This window comes from Pimephales promelas, chromosome 13, assembly GCF_988280905.1.
Source record: "Pimephales promelas chromosome 13, fPimPro1.hap1.1, whole genome shotgun sequence".
NCBI classification, from domain to species: domain Eukaryota; kingdom Metazoa; phylum Chordata; class Actinopteri; order Cypriniformes; family Leuciscidae; genus Pimephales; species Pimephales promelas.
In genome coordinates this window covers 28,371,144-28,389,344 of record NC_142781.1, presented here as the reverse complement: position 1 = coordinate 28,389,344, position 18,201 = coordinate 28,371,144, and the positions used below count along the sequence as shown (strand labels likewise).

Below are 18,201 nucleotides of genomic sequence, written 5' to 3'. Positions count from 1 at the left end.
AATCAGCAGACTACAACCATGTAATTTGTATGTTTTTTGTATAATTATTATACATATTACTTTAGTGACGAGTTAATTACATTTTAGACACAATATTGCCAGTTACTTTGGTTTTCCTCTACCAAAAAAAAAAACATTGGGTTTCCACACAACACGAACATAGCAGTTTTTGAGTGATTCAATGGCTCACTCATAGTCACTGGTTTCATTCTCAAATGAACCAAAGAATTAATGACCTATGATGATACAACCAGCAGAGTCAGTGAATAATTCCCATCTCAAAATCACAGCTTGTCCATGTGCCTTGTAACAAGAAAACAGACAATAGGAGTAATGTAAACAGTGACTTTGGACTACTGAAAAACAGTTGGAGCGCTTGACAAAAAGGGAAATTATTAAAATATTGTGCCATTTTTATTTTGTGTAAAAATCACACAGCTGCTAGTTCATTCTGCAGAGACACATCCATGCAGTTAAACATTTATGATCCCACAGCCATTACATGAGCAATTAAATAGAATATTTGCTGTTAGTCAGCAATTAATGCAAATTTACATACGAGATCAAAAGGTGTGTATCATACAATATACAACATACCCCTGATACAGTAAATCAGCCTGAACAGCGGGGAGAAAAGGCTCACCTTGATTTAACATGGGGGACACATTACTGTGAAAACCTGCACACCAGGAAGTAAGGCTTTAAGGATGAGTAAAAGAAAAAGACAGACATCAGTCAAAAACAATCAATGAATGAGAGACATGACGCAAATCTATGTAACAACACAAACGTCACACTAGTTCAGACGTTACAGATACAAATCAAGTGGTTCATCGTTAAGAGCCGTTTTATACAAAATGAGATTGTGAACGACATGCAAAAAACAGTGACGAGAAAAGACAAACGAAAGCCGAAGGGGAGAAAGTGCAGTCATTGTTTCAGGTCTCACAATTATGTACTAATGATGTCACAGAGTTTATGATGCAGATGAAGTACCGTATGAGGTACAGCCAACATTTGAGACTGAGAGAGGAACATCTGCCATCCCTGGGTGAAAGACTGTACAAGGTCGAACGGGTCGCTTTGTTATACCAAAACAGAGTGTGTTAAGAGAAGGAAATAAAGCAGCCTTTGATGCCATTCATTTGTAACGGTTGTCCTCAAACACTCTCTGAAACAAACACACACAACGTGCCGACCATTGGTATGGCAAGGAAGAAATATTAAAGGGTTAGTTCATCCGAATATAACTTCGATCCAAATCGTTCAAACCTGTACGAGTTTCCTTCATCCGTGTATCAAAAAAAAGTGAATTTTCAACTTTTTTAAATATAATAAAAGTAAATGAGGGCTAACAAACAAAAGAGGCATTAAAGTAGATGCTCATTTCACTTGTGCATTATATTTCAAAATTATTTCAGCCATAAAATAGATTTTACTTTAGGGACCGACTTGAGTCGTTACTTGTAATTCTCTTTGCCGTTTTGTCATGAGAGGTAGCCTGATTTGTGAACAAGCGATTCTTTTGATTTTGTTTGAATCCTTTTCATGATTCAGTTGATCCAAGTAAAGTAAATGAATGAATCGTTCACAAATTTGACTGATCCAGTTCGTTAGTTCAACGATTCAGTCGCTCCAGTTAACTAGAGCAGAAAATAAGCTTCTGTTCCTTGTAAAAAAACAATCATATAACTAGAAAACATTTGAAATACAGCACACAAGAAAAGAAAAAAAGAAGTCATACAGGTTTGCGATGGCATTTTTGGATGAACTGTCCTTTTAACAAGTGCCTGTCAGAATCAGTTTACTGAAGCATAGTTTTGAAATAACATGATCTCCCAAAAATCAGTTCTCCCCTTTTTAGGACCAGCGCATGGCCTCATATGATTGTCTGAGCACACACGGGTGCCCTAACATGGAAGAACATGACAAGCTGCCTCCAGACTCTGGAGAACAGGAGGGGAAGAGGCTCCTTCATGTTAACCAGAATTACAGCCTCTTGCCGGCCATGACATCAGGCTCTTGCCTCACACACTAAACATAACCTGCAATGTCTGGGGTATTACATATACAGCCACTCATACTTTGTTTCATCAAAGTGCCATAACAGATAATAATCTTGGGCTCCATCCCTCTGAATGGCTGTGTGAGACAGAACGGTCTGGAGGAAGCAGCGATTTTGTCTCATCTCACACAGTCAGCAGAGGAGTGGAGATGGGTGAAATGAACATCCTGCCAGAGGATCCAACAGACCAAAAAAAAAAAAAAGGGGTAATCACTCTTTCATTACACACATTCAATCTCAAGCACACACACACACTCTGGTTACAAATGCGAAAAAGGTCTAAGCTGTTCCAGTTGCACTTCAAGAGATATTCTTTCTTCTAGCAGGTCCTAAGAAGACAAAATTTGGGGAAAGACGAATCGGTCACACTTTTGAACACAGTATGTTTTATAAAACTGGTTGTCACATTTAAAACGCGTCTCGCAATACCTTCAACTGTTGCTGTAATTCACTGTTGAGTCGGGCTAAAACTGTATTCGTTTCTTTGTTTCTTCTAATGGAAGCCTGGATTGCCTTTTTATCCTTACCGATAGACCTGTTTTAAACAGAACATGCAAAGGAGGCACACATTAGGATAAAAGCAAACATAGTATCCAGATTTTTTTATTTATTAATAGGCCTATGTCAGGAAAAAATTTAAGACCGGGAAGTACGTCTTTTAGTAGGGATACGGCTCTTCCGGTTAATTTTTTTACAATGGTGGATTTCGATAGATGCCACAGGACCAAATCTCTCCGCAACCTGCCTGAAGTCACATATGACGATTTGGTTTGGATGGTAAATGAAAACTCTCAAGTGGGAAAGCGTGAAAGCTGAGGTATAGCTGTCTATGTCCTGACGCAGAGCAACCCGGTACACCACAACAATAGCCGCGGGTAGCTCTAGCCATTCGCCAGTAAGGTAAACGTTTCTTTGGTAACGTTTTTTCTATGCTTAGAATTGTGGATAGTGTATTTTTTTCCATAAGATTGTGGATAAAACATGTTTTTCTTTAAACAAGGTTGATTTCATATAAACTTATAGCTTCAACAGGAGCAAAAACCTTCGTTTCACAACCTCATAGCTCGTGTTCAGTCTACCTCGGATGGTTTAGACATTTTTGCTGATAATCTAAATCAAATATAAAAAATATTCAGTTTTCTGATGGATTGACAGTTGAGCTCACCGTTGAATTGAGGGCTGGGTTGCTAGAACAGTGGCTATGACGTTAGACTTTTGGGGAAGGTCCTCCACATCTGGTCTAAGCTCATCTTCTGATTTCAGTCTTCGACGGACCGGTTTGGGAGGTGGGGCCAATGGAGTGGATACTTTGGCCTATGGATAACATACATTGAGGTATTATAACGCTGAGTTAATATGCAATATAAAGACTGGTTGGCAGAGACTGGCTTACAGAGTTGACAGTGGTTGCATTTCGTTCTTCTGCCTGAACATCGTTCTTTGCTGTTCTCATCGTCCCGGGAGCTTCCGCACATCTTTCTGCCTGTATTTATGAAAATGCATAATATGTAAACTACAGTTCAAAAGTCTGAAGTCAGTGAGATATTAGTATTAATACTTTTATTCAGCAAGGATGCATTAAATAGATCAAAAGTGTAAAAAAAGAAAAAAGTCAAATAAAAGCTGTTCTTTGATGAAATCCTGAAAAAAAAAATATCACATTTTCCACAAAAAGAAAACACAACTGTTTTCAATATTGATGATAATAAGAAATGTTTCACCAAATCAGCATATTAAAATGATTTCTGAAGGATCATAGACCTTATTCAGAGCAGCGCCATGACAGGTATGAAAGTGAGGCTCTGAGGGATAGACCGTGTTTTCAATGGCATCCGCTGTAAAAAGCTGAATAAAGCTCCTAGATTACTTACAATTTTCCACAGCTTACATTGTGGGGAGTTTTTTGTCAACTGAAATTTCTTGGAAAGATATTTTTCCAGTGTTTTATAAGCAGAACAATCCGAAAACACAATAAATAACAGTACAGCCCATTGAAGAGATGCAGATCTATCCCTCACAGCCTCGCTTTCATTCTCATTAAAAATCAAAGATGGCGCTGCCGTGAATAAGGCGTATGGGACACTAAAGTAGTGTTGGTACTGAAATTTGTTAATGAAAACACGGGAGTTAGCATTTTAGCACTACCGGTTCCCTCGCTCTAAAGTCTATGGGATTTTTGAATGAGTTTTTGCTAAATCGCCTGAAATAAAGTCTGTGGTGAACAAAGCCTCTAAATATTTTCACGTTTTGATCTATGACATAAAACACACAGTTATAACCTGCTTGTGTTTTTTTTTAACTTTTTTGTGTCTGATTGTGTTTTTAAAAAACTTTATATAGGCTTCAAAATGTATACATTTTGGATTAACTTGTAAAGATTATCTTGATAGACAAAACGTGTAAGGGTCACAACTCTTTGTTGAACACAGATCTTATTTTTTGCGATTTTCCAAAAGTCTAAGGGGAAAATGCATATAAGAAATGTATTGTTTACTTGTTTAATACATATTTTTGCAAACAATTAATTTATGCATATTTTTACACAGAAAAAACATGTTTTTTTTCCTTCATAATGAGTCATTAACGTAACATATGGTTCCATCTATACCTGTCCACTATCAGATGGGTTCTCTTCATCATCTTCCGGCTGGTCCACAGCAAAAGCCTTGAACTGGCTGAAGTCAGCAAAGTTGGGCTGTTCTGGCATCTGATGGGGTGACGTGCTGGTATGTGCTGGAAGACCATCTCCCTCTACCGAACGGTGACCATGTGGAACTGATGTCTGGGGATTTGAGAATTGAACATTGTATTACTCCTTTAAAGAAAGCAAAATAGATATCTAATTGTCTGGAAGCCGTTTATACAGCATTGCTAACCACTGTGTTGTACCTGTGTGGGCAGTGGTCTCGGAGGCACTGCGGGGGGGAAGGCCACTACACCTGGCTGTTGCGAACCTGCTGGAAAAGTTATTACAACAGACAACTTCGGCTTTTACTAACCGTACTCCAAAAAACAGGAAGCTATGAGTTACTTATTAACTGTTTGTGTGCATGTATACCTGCAGGGACAGCAGCAAAGTTTCGGTTCATGTCTAGGGAGGAGGACCGTGAGTGAGAGGCGTGGGGGCGGGGCGGAGGTGGGGGCGGAGCCACAACCTTCAGTCCTTCCGGAGAGGTGCCAGAGTGAGACCTGTAAAAGTAAAAAGTAAAGTAAAAGTAAGTAAATGAGCTGTTTGTAGTTTTGTAGCTGGCAAAACATCTAAAGCACTAAACCATTTCCTGATCTAATCCATGGCAATCTTTTTCTTTAAGCCATGACAACACAAACAACAAGATGAACACAGATCAAAGTGAGTCTGAATTTGGTGCCACAACAAGAAGTAAAGTACCTTTGTCTGTTCACAGCACTGGAAATGGGCTCTTGATCAGATGTAAATGAATCTGAGCTGCTATAGCCATCTCCTGTAGAAATTAAGGGTAATGGTTTTGAATGAGCTACATAAGAAGATCAGCCAATGAAATGCTTGAATATTCCAGATGTACTTACCAACAGAGGTAACAGGAAACTTTATAGATGCTGCTAGCTTGGTCTCGTCAGAAAGTTCTGGAGGTTTCGCCATTAACGGACTAGTTGGATGTGTGTGATCTGTTAAACAAGAGTAAATAATTCAATTTGTCTAATAACCAAATTATTACAGAAAGATTGTTTTTAAAAGCAATTAAGGTAACACTTTACAACGTTTCATTAGTTAACTACATTATTTAATGAACTTATATGAACGGAACTTCTGCAGCATTTATTCATATTTGTTCATTTCAACATTTACTATTAATTATTCAAATAAAAAGTTGTATTTATTAACATAAGTTGATGCACTGCGAATTAATATGAACAAAGCTGTATTTTTATCTGTAACAAATACAGTAACAAATGTATTGCTCATGGTTAGTTCATCTTAGTTAATGTTACCAAATGAAACCTTATTGTAGTGTTACCGCAATTTAATTTATTCAGCAAGGACTCAAGTGATTTTAATGCATTTTTATTTCTAAAAATGTGTCATGCTTTTGAAAACAATTATTAAAAAGCACAACCGTTTTGTGCTAATTAATACATTGATTATTGCGGTAAGAAAGAATACTTTAGGAGATTTCTAGACTGCAAATTATAAATTCTATAAAACAATGATAATAATAGATAATAATTCATTACATTTATATAGCGTTTTCTCTGCACTCAAAGCGCTTTACATACAAGGGGGAATCTCCTCAACCACCAGCTTACTGGTGGAGAGGAGACAGAGTGATGAAGCCAATTGGTATATATATATAGGGATGATTAGGAGGCCATGATGGACAGAGGCCACTGGGCAAATTTGGCCAGGATGCCAGGAAAAAATTTTAGACTGCACAATACATGATTCTAAACACAGACTGAGCGCAACTGGAACAAACTCTATCTGTTTGAGCATAATCAAAGTCGTAACAACCAAATTACATTGGTTGCTAGGACGTTGCCGAGGTGTTCTGGTATATAAGTGGTTGCTTGTTAATCTCAAAAAAGCCCAATCCTAAACCTCTGTGATATGGAAAATATGGCTTTTGGTTGTTTCTTCAATGCAGGGCAATGCATTTTTTTAAATCCGCTAGGCAAAAAAAATTAATTCTAAACGTCTAACCAAAAGTATGAGCATCAAAAAAAATAGACCAAAAAATAATTGAGAAAAAAACACAAACATTTTACGTAATAAGTGCCTATGGAATTTGCATTGCAAAAGTACATTAATGGACGCACCACTTCCAGTTCTTTTGAGCTCCATCTCTTGCATGTGGATCTTGCTGGGTGTCATACGAATGGGCACAGGGTGAACTATTGCTGTATCCTAAAAAGAAACAAGCACAACTGCAGCTGTCGTAAAACTACAATTGTGTTTCATTCAACTTCACGAAGATTTGTCATCTCGGTCGTAATAAAACAACGAATAGTTAAGAACCTGGCCTGAGTAACTAAATCATTGCATCACATCAAGAACAACACCCTCAAAGGACAGCCAGCCAGAGACATCACTTGGATTACATGATACAGTATGAAAGAAAGAGCACGAAAGAATTATCTGTAAGCTCAGCAAGCAAAAGAAAAAAAACAAAACAATAATTTGATGATGGCACTGTGGCTGTGAATTTATCCTGAGGACATGCGCTCTCAGAGAGAATTTACAGAGTACTGGGTTAATGAATATCATTAATCATGAAAGAGCACTGAGTGATTGACTTACAGGATCAGCTGGTGCAATGTTAGAATCAAATTGGGTCAGAGTTTGTGAGCTTGAGGAGCGTTCGCTAAAAGTCTCCCACTGCTGGAGAGACAGAGCAGAAACATGTCAGCAAGGTGGAGCCACTCCACTCCTCACACAAGCAAACAGAGACCACAATACAACAACAGTGTGCCCTCTGACTGTCAGAAGAAACCCGTGATTTGTCTGGCATTGTACTGTAGCATGTTCTCTGGTGTCAATTAAACAATTGTTCCTCTGTTGACCCCAGAGAATATGCTACACCTTAATGGCCATACATGCTGGGAGGGAGAATGTTACATTTTATTTCCTTATTACAATGATTGGTTTGGTAGAAAAAAGGTAGCCGTCATCAAAAGAGAACCCCCAATAATTATATCCAGTAGATCAAAACATTACTGACCTGATTAAAGGTGAAGCGCGAAATTTCCACGGCACTTTCGTTCTCAAACCGAATTGCAAAACAACTTACTATTCAAACAGGCTTTCTGAACACTCTTCCCGCCAGGCATTGGTCGGGGAAACAGATAGTTATACCCTAAACTTCACTTCCACTGTTTCAGCCAATACTCCTGAGTAAGACCAGCTGGGATGCTCAAACAAATATTTTGAAACAGTTTTACACTTTCTTTTAGAAATCAACCTATAATCTCTTAACAGTTATTATAACATCCCAATAAAATCACACACTTCACCTTTAAAAAGAACTGAAAGTTGGCATAAAATCAAAACACTCTCTATTTACTATTTACTTAAAGGGATTGTTCACCCAAAAATGAAAATTCTGTCATTGTTTACTTAGCCTCAAGTTGTTATAAACCTGTAAGAATTTCTTTCTTCTACTGAACAGAAAAGATGATATTTTGAAGAATGTCAATAATCCGTTTATGATGTCGTAATATTATTATTTCATACTATGTAAGTCAATGGAGTCCATCAATTGTTTGGTTACCCATATTCTTAAAAAATATCTTCTTTTTTGTTCAGCAGAAGAAAGAAAATCATACAGGTTTGGAACAACTTGAGGTTAGTAAATAATGGCAGAATTTTAATTTTTGGGTGAACTATCCCTTTAAAAGTCGTGCTGTTGTGCAATATTTAACAGTTATTCTAGTACTTCCCTTTTTTATCATAATTATGATGCATTTATGTTTTTATTAAATTATTATGTTTTTATTGAATTATTAATTCATTTATATCAATTATTTACCAAACCATATCTTTTTTTTTATATGGGCTTTCATAGAATTTGGTTTCTTTTCATCATTTTCAATAAAAATAGTAAATAACCCACTCTACTTTCCTAACAGCTTTATGCTGACCTAAACCTTGACTTAACCTTGAAAAATAACGGCAACCACAAAATTATAGCCCATTGTCTTGGTTTAAAGTATCTCCAATCAAATTCTGCCATTGTTGCCCACTGAATATTATGTTTTACTTGGAAATGTTTCACATTATGGAGTATTCTAGGAGGTTTATCTAAAACTAAAAAGATTTAGTTTAAAAATGTGCCTTCAGGTCAGCAGTTTTGACTACAAGGACAACACATTCACAACATCACAGTGAAGCATTAACTGTCACCATGTGATGAGATGGAAGTGTGCCTCACTAGCACCTCTTTCTTCCAAGTGTTTTAGATTTATTTTCCCATAAAGACAAATGCAGATAGAAACTACAAATATCAGTGACAGAGGTAAAGTACTCCACAGTCCAAACCTCATTGTTCTGGTTGAGCTCAGGCCAGTTCTGGTTCAGGGAAGGCATGGAAGGAGACTTATTTGGAGTGACTTCCACAGGGGAAGCAGAGAAGCTAACTTCAGTAGCAGGTTCTGGAACTCCTGTGACATACATACAGACAATAAAAACTTTATGCAGACACCTGATATTCATTCAGCATAATTATAGAATAAGCAAAACAATAATTTGCATCTAAAATGGCAAACTTCACAAGGACTCTCAGGGGTCCCAAGGGCACATTATATGCTCCGTTTTAATATGCAAACCTGTTGCTAAGATACAGGCTCACATCCTGTGAAGCTGTTATTGGAATATTGGAATTAGAAGAAAGTTTGTTCTCTATCCACAATGAAAGTAAAATGCAGAGAAGTGACAAAAACACAATAATGGTCACATATTTTTGGTTTATTATGCTTTAATATGGTTTAATTTTGGACCAATTACATTAGACTTAATTAAAATCACTTTAAACTGTGTCTATATAAAATAAAGTAAAAAAAAAAGAGAGTATATGACAACTGAACATTCAACTAAAAGGTTTGTGAAATGTTTTTGAAAGCAGTCTCTTATGGCCACTTAAGCTGCATTTATTTATTTACAGGAAAAACAATAATATAGTAAAATATTATAAATTTAACTGTTTTATATATTTATTTTATATTTTAAAATATAATTGATTCATGTGAGGACAGCTTTTCAGCAGCCATTAAAGAGTCACATTTGATTTCTGATAATCTAATATGCTGATTTAGTGTTCACATTTCTTTTTATTCTTTTTAATATCACCAATGTTGGAAACAGTTGTGCTGTCTAATGTTTTTGTGAAAGCCGTGATATTTTATTTAAATTTTTATGAATAACAAGATCTAAAGAACAGCATTTATTTGAACTATATATATTTTTTTGTAAAATATTTACTGTCACTTTGAATAAATTTAACATGACAATGCTTTAAAAGAATAATAACTCAGTGAAATGTTATGAAATAAAGGCTCCTTTAGCCCGATCTGAAGCCGAGGCTTTACTGCTTACCTGCTGAGTCATCCAAGTCAATAAGCTTTGGCATGAGGCTCTCAGGGAGCTTTTCAGGAAGGTCATAACCATTTTTCCTAGCGACTACGAGATGAAATGCAGCACAAAACTCATCCAGGGTCAGTGCACCATCTTTATCAAAATCTGATAGCTCCCTGCAAGGTAAAGCAGGCCTGTCAGTCAATACAGACAAGATGAATATTTTAAAGTACAAAGAAGATGATGACAGGGACAACTTCCTTTTTTAAAGACAGGACATTAACAAATTGAATGCAAATGATTTATGAATATCGACATATGAAGTTTTTGTCTCTCTTTGTTTATTTTGGATGATAATGGTGTAGATTGCCTTAAAGGGATAGTTCACCCAATAAGTGCGTCATCACCCACCCTCATGTTGTTTCAAACCTGTATGAGTTTCTTTCTTCTGTTAAACACAAAAGAAGATATTTTAACAAATGTTGGACTGTTCGTTGAAATGTTAACTGTCTAGTTACCAAAATGCATCAAAATATCTTCTTTTGTGCTCATAAAAGAAACTCTTATTGGGTGAACTATCCCTTTAAGGCAATCTACACCATTATCATCCAAAATAAACAAAGAGAGACAATGCAACACTTCGATGTAAAACTACTTACCAAATGTGAGACAGTTCTAGAATAGGCAGTTTCGACTTCGTAAAGAATTCCTTCGCGGCAGAGCCTGAACAACAGAGGACGGATTCATTTTGGGTTGGTAAATTTAGTAGATAGGTATGTTACTGTTCAAAATGAGGTCTTAATTACCAGGGATTAAACCAGTGAGATCTGCCTGAATGGTCTTAAACTGGTTAATGTAATACTGTCTTTGCTCATCTGTGATTTTCCAGGGGTCGTCGTAACCGCTGGTCTGCCTTTGGATTTCATTTGTGATCATTGCAGACATCACAGTCCTTACTGTTGTGCTCTCCGGCTGGAAAAGAAGAGGGAAAAAAAAGATTTAGATTTTGTAATATACTCGTATATGTGCGCTACGGTTTAAAAGTTTGGGGTTGGTAAGGTTTATTAAACAGTATAAACAACTGCTCAGCTACCTTCTTTTACAATTCCTTGTATTACTGGTAATTTGCTGGACATGCATCCAATTTGGCTTTGGCAAATATTTAATATAGTCTACTTTTGTGCTGCCGTTCACACAAAATTAAACACCTGTTCTGCCACAGAAGCCTTGGTTCCAGCAGGCTATTGGTGACAGACTTCATTGTATACATAACAAATGTATACATGGAGGCCTGCACTCTATTACCTGAGCTGAGGGGGGATGCATTGGAAGTGTGCTGGAGGGAGGGGTGTCTGTAAAGCTGACCCAAGTTTCTTGGACAGGAGGGGGTGAATGGGCGGACCACATCCCGTCACCTGTTACCGGTCCTTAAACAAGACACAGATAAGGGAAAGACATTAATTTAATTATTTAATATTAAACACCCACCATTATAACAAACTGACCTTTAAGTTAGATTTGCCATGGACTTGCTCAGGTACACAGAAATAAGAGCAACACTTCATAATAACTTTTATTAATTTATAATTACCACATCGATATTAAATATTATATTACAACATTTAAATAAATCTATCATATCATTTTTTAATGTTGGCGAGGAAGGTTATTCTGTTTCCAAAATAATGAATCATGCCATTATTAAACAGAATACCTGGCTGTGCTTCTCTAAAAGGCGGCCAAACAACTCCTGGCACTGAGGGCTGTCTGTCCACGTTTCCACCGCTGGCCTGGCGTTTGTGCTTCCTCCAGGTATGGGGCGAAGTGGGAGGGGACTGGTGCGGCGACACTACAGGAGATGTGGTGTCCGGCTGGAGCCAGAGATAAACTAAATTAATTACTTAGTAATCCTTTTGGCCAAACAGACGGCCTCAGAAGAGAAGACACATGGTGGAGCTGACAAGTAGTCATTTATCAGATCTGGGACAGGACATACAGTACAGGACTAGAAACTCCATGAAGCAGCCAGGAGTTAATTGCCATGGCACAGTCCAATGATCCTTTGTGGGGTTCAAACTTGCAACTCTTCATCTCTTAAAACTTCCTGTTTTATCTTTCTGCTTTCAGCATCAAAGACTACATTCATGATCAATAAATAAAAAAATAAAATAAAAAATAATAAAAAAAAATACTTTTTCTATTTAAATAATAATTTTTGTTTCCACAATTGGCTATACAAAGCGTATTACTGCAGCAAAAACAAATACATTAGGGATGGGCAACGATTAATCGCATCCAAAATAAAAGTTTGTGTTTACATGATATATGTGTGTGTGGTGTGTATAATTATTTTGTATATATAAATACTAACACATGCATGTATATAATTAAGAAAAAATGTGTTCTTAATATATCAAATATTTATATTTATACATAATATTAAATATGTATAAATATATATTAAGTATATACATGCAAATATATACATGCATGTGTGTGTATTCATATGTACAAAATAATTACACACCACACACAAACATATTACGTAAACACAAACTTTATTTTGGATGCGATTAATCGCGTTTAATCATTGCCCATCCCTAATCAACACACCTGTTTATTTAACTACAATGTTAAATGCTAAGTTAAATGCTAATATAAGTTAAATAATAATATTAGATATTTTTTAAAAATATATTAAAATAATGGGATCTGGCCTTATACTTATAACCCCATTTTAATAGACCCCAAATTAATAGACATGTTTTAGTTTTCAAGTAAACGAACAGTCAATATTGTTGTCCTATTAATATTACCAACATAAGACAATGACTGACTACATTCATCCTGAAAGGCCTAAAAAAACAGATTTTTCTTCTTCATATTTTGACATATTTAATGATAGTATGTGGGATATATGCTGTAGTACCTGAGGATCAACAGTGGGCACACAGGGCTGAATCATCTCGTGCGCTGACACTTTTTTGGCTTGCACTCGGACTGGAGGTCTGGGGAAGTAGTGTCCCTGATTCTCTGCGTCTGCGAACATGACCGCGTGCCTCGTCTCCAGCTCGTTCTTGCCCATCACAAAGCGAGGGAGCGGTAGATCCCTGACTGCAAATGCAACTCCACATTAGACTTCTACACACAGAGCCAGATTTAACATTCAGCTACTGTCAGCAGACTCAGCACTACTAAACTGATGGGGGTTTTTTAGGTCAAAAGTTTTCATTACTAACTTTAAAATCAATGGAACAGAAATCAATAGAAAACAAGTTCATCCCAAGCATATCTAAACTCCAGGGCATTGTCAGCAATTTCCTGTTGACTGTGAGTTCTTGCAGTATCTTCAAGGCTATGAGTCGGCTCTTATTTCCTGCTTATTTATACCACTGTCAGTTTCTCATTCGTTTACAAGGTCTTTTGTCTAATCTTCCAAAATTCTTGTAGAGCGTTTGCACAGGGCTTCCTGTTTGGAACTGTTATATATGTGTGTATATAATAGCAACAATAGCCTTCTCTATAAATTATTTATTATTGTTTTTTATTAGTGACACATTTGGGGAGAGGATATATTCCAAAACTTTTTTGAAAATACAGTATGAGAATTAACTGCATAGTTACAAGAAATGTTTACCTTGGCTTGGATATTATAAAATTTGCATGCATAGAAAATAAGTCCTCAGATTCTTTCTTGTGGTACCCAGTGACAAACCTGAATGAAAGGCTCATTATGCGGGTCATTGTCTTCTCAGATGTGAATCAGAGCATTATTTTGATGATTTTGTTTTATGTGAATGATTAGGCAAGATGATTTTCAGATCATTTTGAAGCAAAAACGCCTTATTTCAGAAACTTTCATTTTTTTTTTTTCAAAAATACAAACATGTAGATACATGTTCCTCACATATTATGGTAGCCCTGTTTGTGCTAAATAGAGTGCAATTACACCTTTGCCAATAATATGTTTATAAGCAACTGAAAAAAGCACAAATGTCAGGGCATGTCAAAACAAATCTCAAGGACCCCAAAAACACCTTAGACCCCAGAGGGTTAATCAAACAACATAAGACAAGGAAATCCCTCACTGCTCTTAACTAAACAGCTTTTGTAACTTTAATAATGATTAATTTTCATTCACTGAAGACTATATGCAGTTATTTACGTATTTACATGTGATTTCTTTATTCAATTTCTGTATCTGAAGACTACTGTTAGATATCTGAAAAACTTAAAGGGTCACTCCACCTCTGGAAAGATGAATGTGTATTTAAAATGGGTAATTTATGTAGAAGAAATGTGAAATTATTTTTGATTTGGAGCTTTTTAGACTGAGAAAAGCCAGAAAATGTATTTTTGGCTTATGTGGATGAAAAACAAACACTCCCAGAATGCATTTGCTTCGTTGCCCAAGGAGACCACGCCTACCGTTAACAGAGCGCAGTAGTTAAACAACAGTGTAGGCTATTGAGTCTCCGTGATGAGCCTGCCCGAAAATGTGTTTCGAGATCGCCCAAAATGTCCGGGATTCGGCTTTTGCGTTCTACAGTCGCCATTCATCATGTTTACTGTTGCGAGCAGAACGAGTGAGGGCCGTGTGGAGAAAGATGCGAGGCCGGTGCCGTGATTACCGATGAGCAACACCTGTGAGACATAAGTTACCAGTCTCGTATCTCTCATGAAGGAGCGGGAATTTTCTTAGCAATGTTAAAACGCACATCAACCAATCACTTTTTAGCGTTCATGTAAACACTACATTCAGATTCACCAATTAGAATGAATTCAGTTAGACTGAAACAGCTGTGCATGTAAACAATGAATGGCGACTGCAGAAAGCAAAAGATGAATCCCAGACATCGACGGCAGGACATGTCCGGGAATAAGAGGATGGTAACCCCTAAAGTTACTACTCAGCTTTCACCACAGAACAAGAGAGATAAAATGATGATTTTTGTGTCATTGTAGGAGGAAGTGAAAAAGGTAAATAGCAGATCTCTCTCGTTTCAGGGGAAAATGAGAGAGTGTTGCATGACCATTCAATACTATGACTGGGTTTCTAACAATGGAAAGCTTAATGCAAATGGGTGGAGTGCCCCTTTAAGAAGCACTGTTTATTTAATTAGTATCTTTGCTCTATTGTATTTATTAGTACTGTTGCTTGTAGCTTGATTATTTGTTTGATGACTATTTTTATTTGACAGCAGGCAAATAGTCAGTTTTCCCTGAACATAGCACATACTGATCCAGTGATTAAAACTAAACCATAATCAATTTGAACAGTTACACCCCTAATAGAGAGAGAGAACAACCATGATAGACAACAAACAAACTGGAACATTTGCATTTGGCTTAAAGGCACAAACAGTTCACAGAAATATACAAATGCAAGAGAAAGGAAGTATTTTTTATCCTCTAGTCTAATTCTTGTTATGTAATGGGGCAGCAAATGTCACATTAGATTCATCTGCAAAAATGGATGCGATAACTTCACATTAAAATAGTATTTTGATTTGGTGCATACAGTACATACAAGTAAAAATAGCTATAAATAAGGTTTGTTGCTACTCACCACTGTTCAGGGTCTCCACACGCAGGGGCATTCCAGACTGGGCCAGTGCAATGAGCTTCAGTGCAATGTAGAACTGACTCCGACCGAAATGGCCGAGACGTGTGGCCCCACAAAGTTCAGTAATCTAAGACAATGGAAACAAAACTTTCAGTTTTGGTGATGTAGGCCTAAATGCACATAAAAATACAATATACAGCAAAGAACTAAAAATAACTAGTTAAATATTTTAATGACTAGTTACTCCAGTCTTCAGTGTCACATGATCCTGCAAAAATCATTCTAATACACTGCTTTAGAGCTCAAGAAAAAAAAATCTTATTATCAGTGAGTGGTTCTGCTTCATATATATGTGGAAACTGTAATAGTCTTTGATGAATAGAAAGTTTAAAAGAACAGTAGTTGTTTGAAATTTTGTAACATTATAAATGTACTTGCTGTGCTTTGATCAATTTAATTCATTCTTAATGAATAACGGTATTAATTAATTCTTTAAAATAAAAAAATATATATCTATAACTGACCCCAAACTTTTGAACAGTAGTGTAGTGTATGTATGTTACAGGCCAGGCATAAAATGAAACACAGTATACATATGTAACAAGGGGAATCTGCTCTCCATCTCTCTATCCAACAAGGATCCCTAAAATTAGAGAACAAGCAGTATGGCCAAGTATTCACCAATATAATAGCAGCCTACCTAACTCCCTTAAAAAAATAATATTTAATACACATTACTGTGCCCACTTGACTGAATGACAGTTTTCAATCTTAAATGCTAAATATTGATATAAAAATTAATGAATCATGTGAAATCAGAGCAAGAACATATAACAAAACTCTAATATCTCACAAGTAAACCTTCAATGAAATGTCCTTCTGTCAATTACTTTAGTATTACAGATAAATAAATCTGTTGCTCAGACAACAATAAATATGTAATATTCACTAGAAACTCATGGACACACCCCTTCACGAAACTTTGGCCAAAGATCTAGAAGCAACTAAACTAAGAAGACCACAAGTTTTTGAAATGTTCATGATCTAACAATACCCTACCAACAGATGAGTGTTAGCTAAGCACCAAGTGATGAAACAAAAACATCTCTATGACACTTCAAAAACCATCAACCATATAAGGGGTCTCCCAAAAGAAGCTTGACAGACAGTATAAAACTGTTGAGTTTTAAAGCATATTATCGACAAGTTATGGACCAGCTGTAATACAATACGTTTGAGTGATGTCTAATTCCCTAAATAAAATATCACATTATGCAGAACACCACCAAACCTTCTTTTTTGTTAATTATACTATCAAGTGAGAAAAACACATTTCAAGGGACATCAACCTAATGGATTTCCTGACATAAGCAGAAAAATACAATTTATGCTCATATGTAAGAGGAAGCAGGCATAACTAATGAGTCTACAGACTTGCACAACAGGAAACAAAGTTTAAAGATGCATCACCAATTCATCTGTGCAACTCGTCAACAATGAGATAGATTCATCACTCCGGTCTACATACTCTTGACATCGCCCATATGAGCCATTAGAGTCCTTGGCATGTCTGAGACGATGAACTCAAGTCACCAATTCGATCTATTTACGTTACGTGTAACGTTATAAGCATAACAACACATATCTGCTGACTAATACACACACACATATCTGAATTAGATGCATACTCTACCTGAAGCACCACTTCGTTTGAGAGCTGGGCCGCCCGGAAGAGGTCGAGAACTTTGCCATTGGAAGCCACTTTCTTGGTGTTATCGACATCACAGGAGAGGAAGAGTTCAGAGTAATATTTCTGCTCGACATCGCTCAGTGTTAAACTCTCCATCGTGGCATCAAACCCGCAGCTGGTGTCTTCACCTTATCGGGCCAGCGTCTTGCCTTTCGGTTTATGAGCAAGACAACAAAAAAACTAGCAAAACACAAGTAAGACCCTTCTATGAATTGGACGGAAACGAAAAAGGATGCTTTGAGGTGCTTGTTGTTTTTATGTACCGTTAGTCGCTGTCTTTGCTCTTGTCTTTTGGCCCTCGCAAAGTCAACCAAACTAATAGAGCCTGGGACGTCAGAATTCAGCGGTAACAACGTCGAGACTTGGTTCAGCTGTTGCGCTGGCTCTTCGAGAGCTGGATATGGCCGTCGGTGGAACAGTGGAGCTCGTGTAGCCGCGAAGTGATGTTAGGAATAAAGTTTCGGGCTCTTCGGACTGCTTCCCTCTGCAGACAGAGCCGCCATTCCTGGACCCCGTGACGTCATGGCCCAGGCGCTGAGGACCCGGATGGAGTGTGGCGTCACAGATGTGCCGTCAGCGATCGTGTTTCAAAAATCTGCTGCTTCATATAAAAAAGCAAATTCGGCTTATCTAAACCACGTTTTAATATTTTGTTTTAATATACACTGTTTTGTTTACTTATTTTGTTTCTTAAATATATTGGGAATAAGTATAATGAAATCCTGTATTTCATAGTATTGCAATTTATTTATTACTGTGATTTAATAAATTTTTTT

The 18,201-nt window shown here is 36.8% G+C and overlaps 1 protein-coding gene across 5 annotated transcripts; it reads right to left on the bottom strand.

Moving 5' to 3' along the window:
* Positions 1–388: 388 nt before the first annotated feature.
* Positions 389–17,998, bottom strand: reps1 (RALBP1 associated Eps domain containing 1). Of its 5 annotated transcripts, XM_089118822.1 has the most exons (21): positions 17,689–17,997; positions 17,369–17,605; positions 15,679–15,802; positions 13,039–13,223; positions 11,824–11,980; positions 11,415–11,536; positions 10,916–11,081; positions 10,769–10,832; positions 10,131–10,285; positions 9,078–9,199; positions 7,341–7,421; positions 6,860–6,947; positions 5,612–5,710; positions 5,454–5,526; positions 5,124–5,254; positions 4,955–5,022; positions 4,674–4,847; positions 3,459–3,548; positions 3,231–3,379; positions 2,495–2,600; positions 389–2,394 (listed from the first exon to the last, which is right to left on the bottom strand). In XM_089118822.1, exons 2-21 carry the CDS (start codon positions 17,519–17,521, stop codon positions 2,326–2,328), a joined length of 2,376 nt encoding a protein of 791 aa, XP_088974948.1. In that variant the 5' UTR covers positions 17,522–17,605; positions 17,689–17,997; the 3' UTR covers positions 389–2,325. The 5 variants fall into 5 exon arrangements, with proteins under 5 accessions (XP_088974948.1, XP_039548591.2, XP_088974949.1 ...); XM_039692657.2 differs by having other exon boundaries at positions 4,955–5,019; positions 17,369–17,998; XM_089118823.1 differs by having other exon boundaries at positions 7,341–7,418; positions 17,369–17,998.
* Between the last annotated feature and the right edge of the window lie 203 nt (positions 17,999–18,201).

Bases quoted from the DNA above. Each gene is read 5' to 3' on its own strand.
- reps1 (XM_039692656.2), bottom strand. From the start codon at position 17,521: ATGGAGAGTTTAACACTGAGCGATGTCGAGCAGAAATATTACTCTGAA. The intron at 15,803-17,368 runs GTAGAGTATGCA...CCATTGTCTTAG, and splicing joins CAAACGAAGTGGTGCTTCAG to ATTACTGAACTTTGTGGGGC. The intron at 7,422-9,077 runs GTTTGGACTGTG...CTGTCTCTCCAG, and splicing joins AGCTCAACCAGAACAATGAG to CAGTGGGAGACTTTTAGCGA.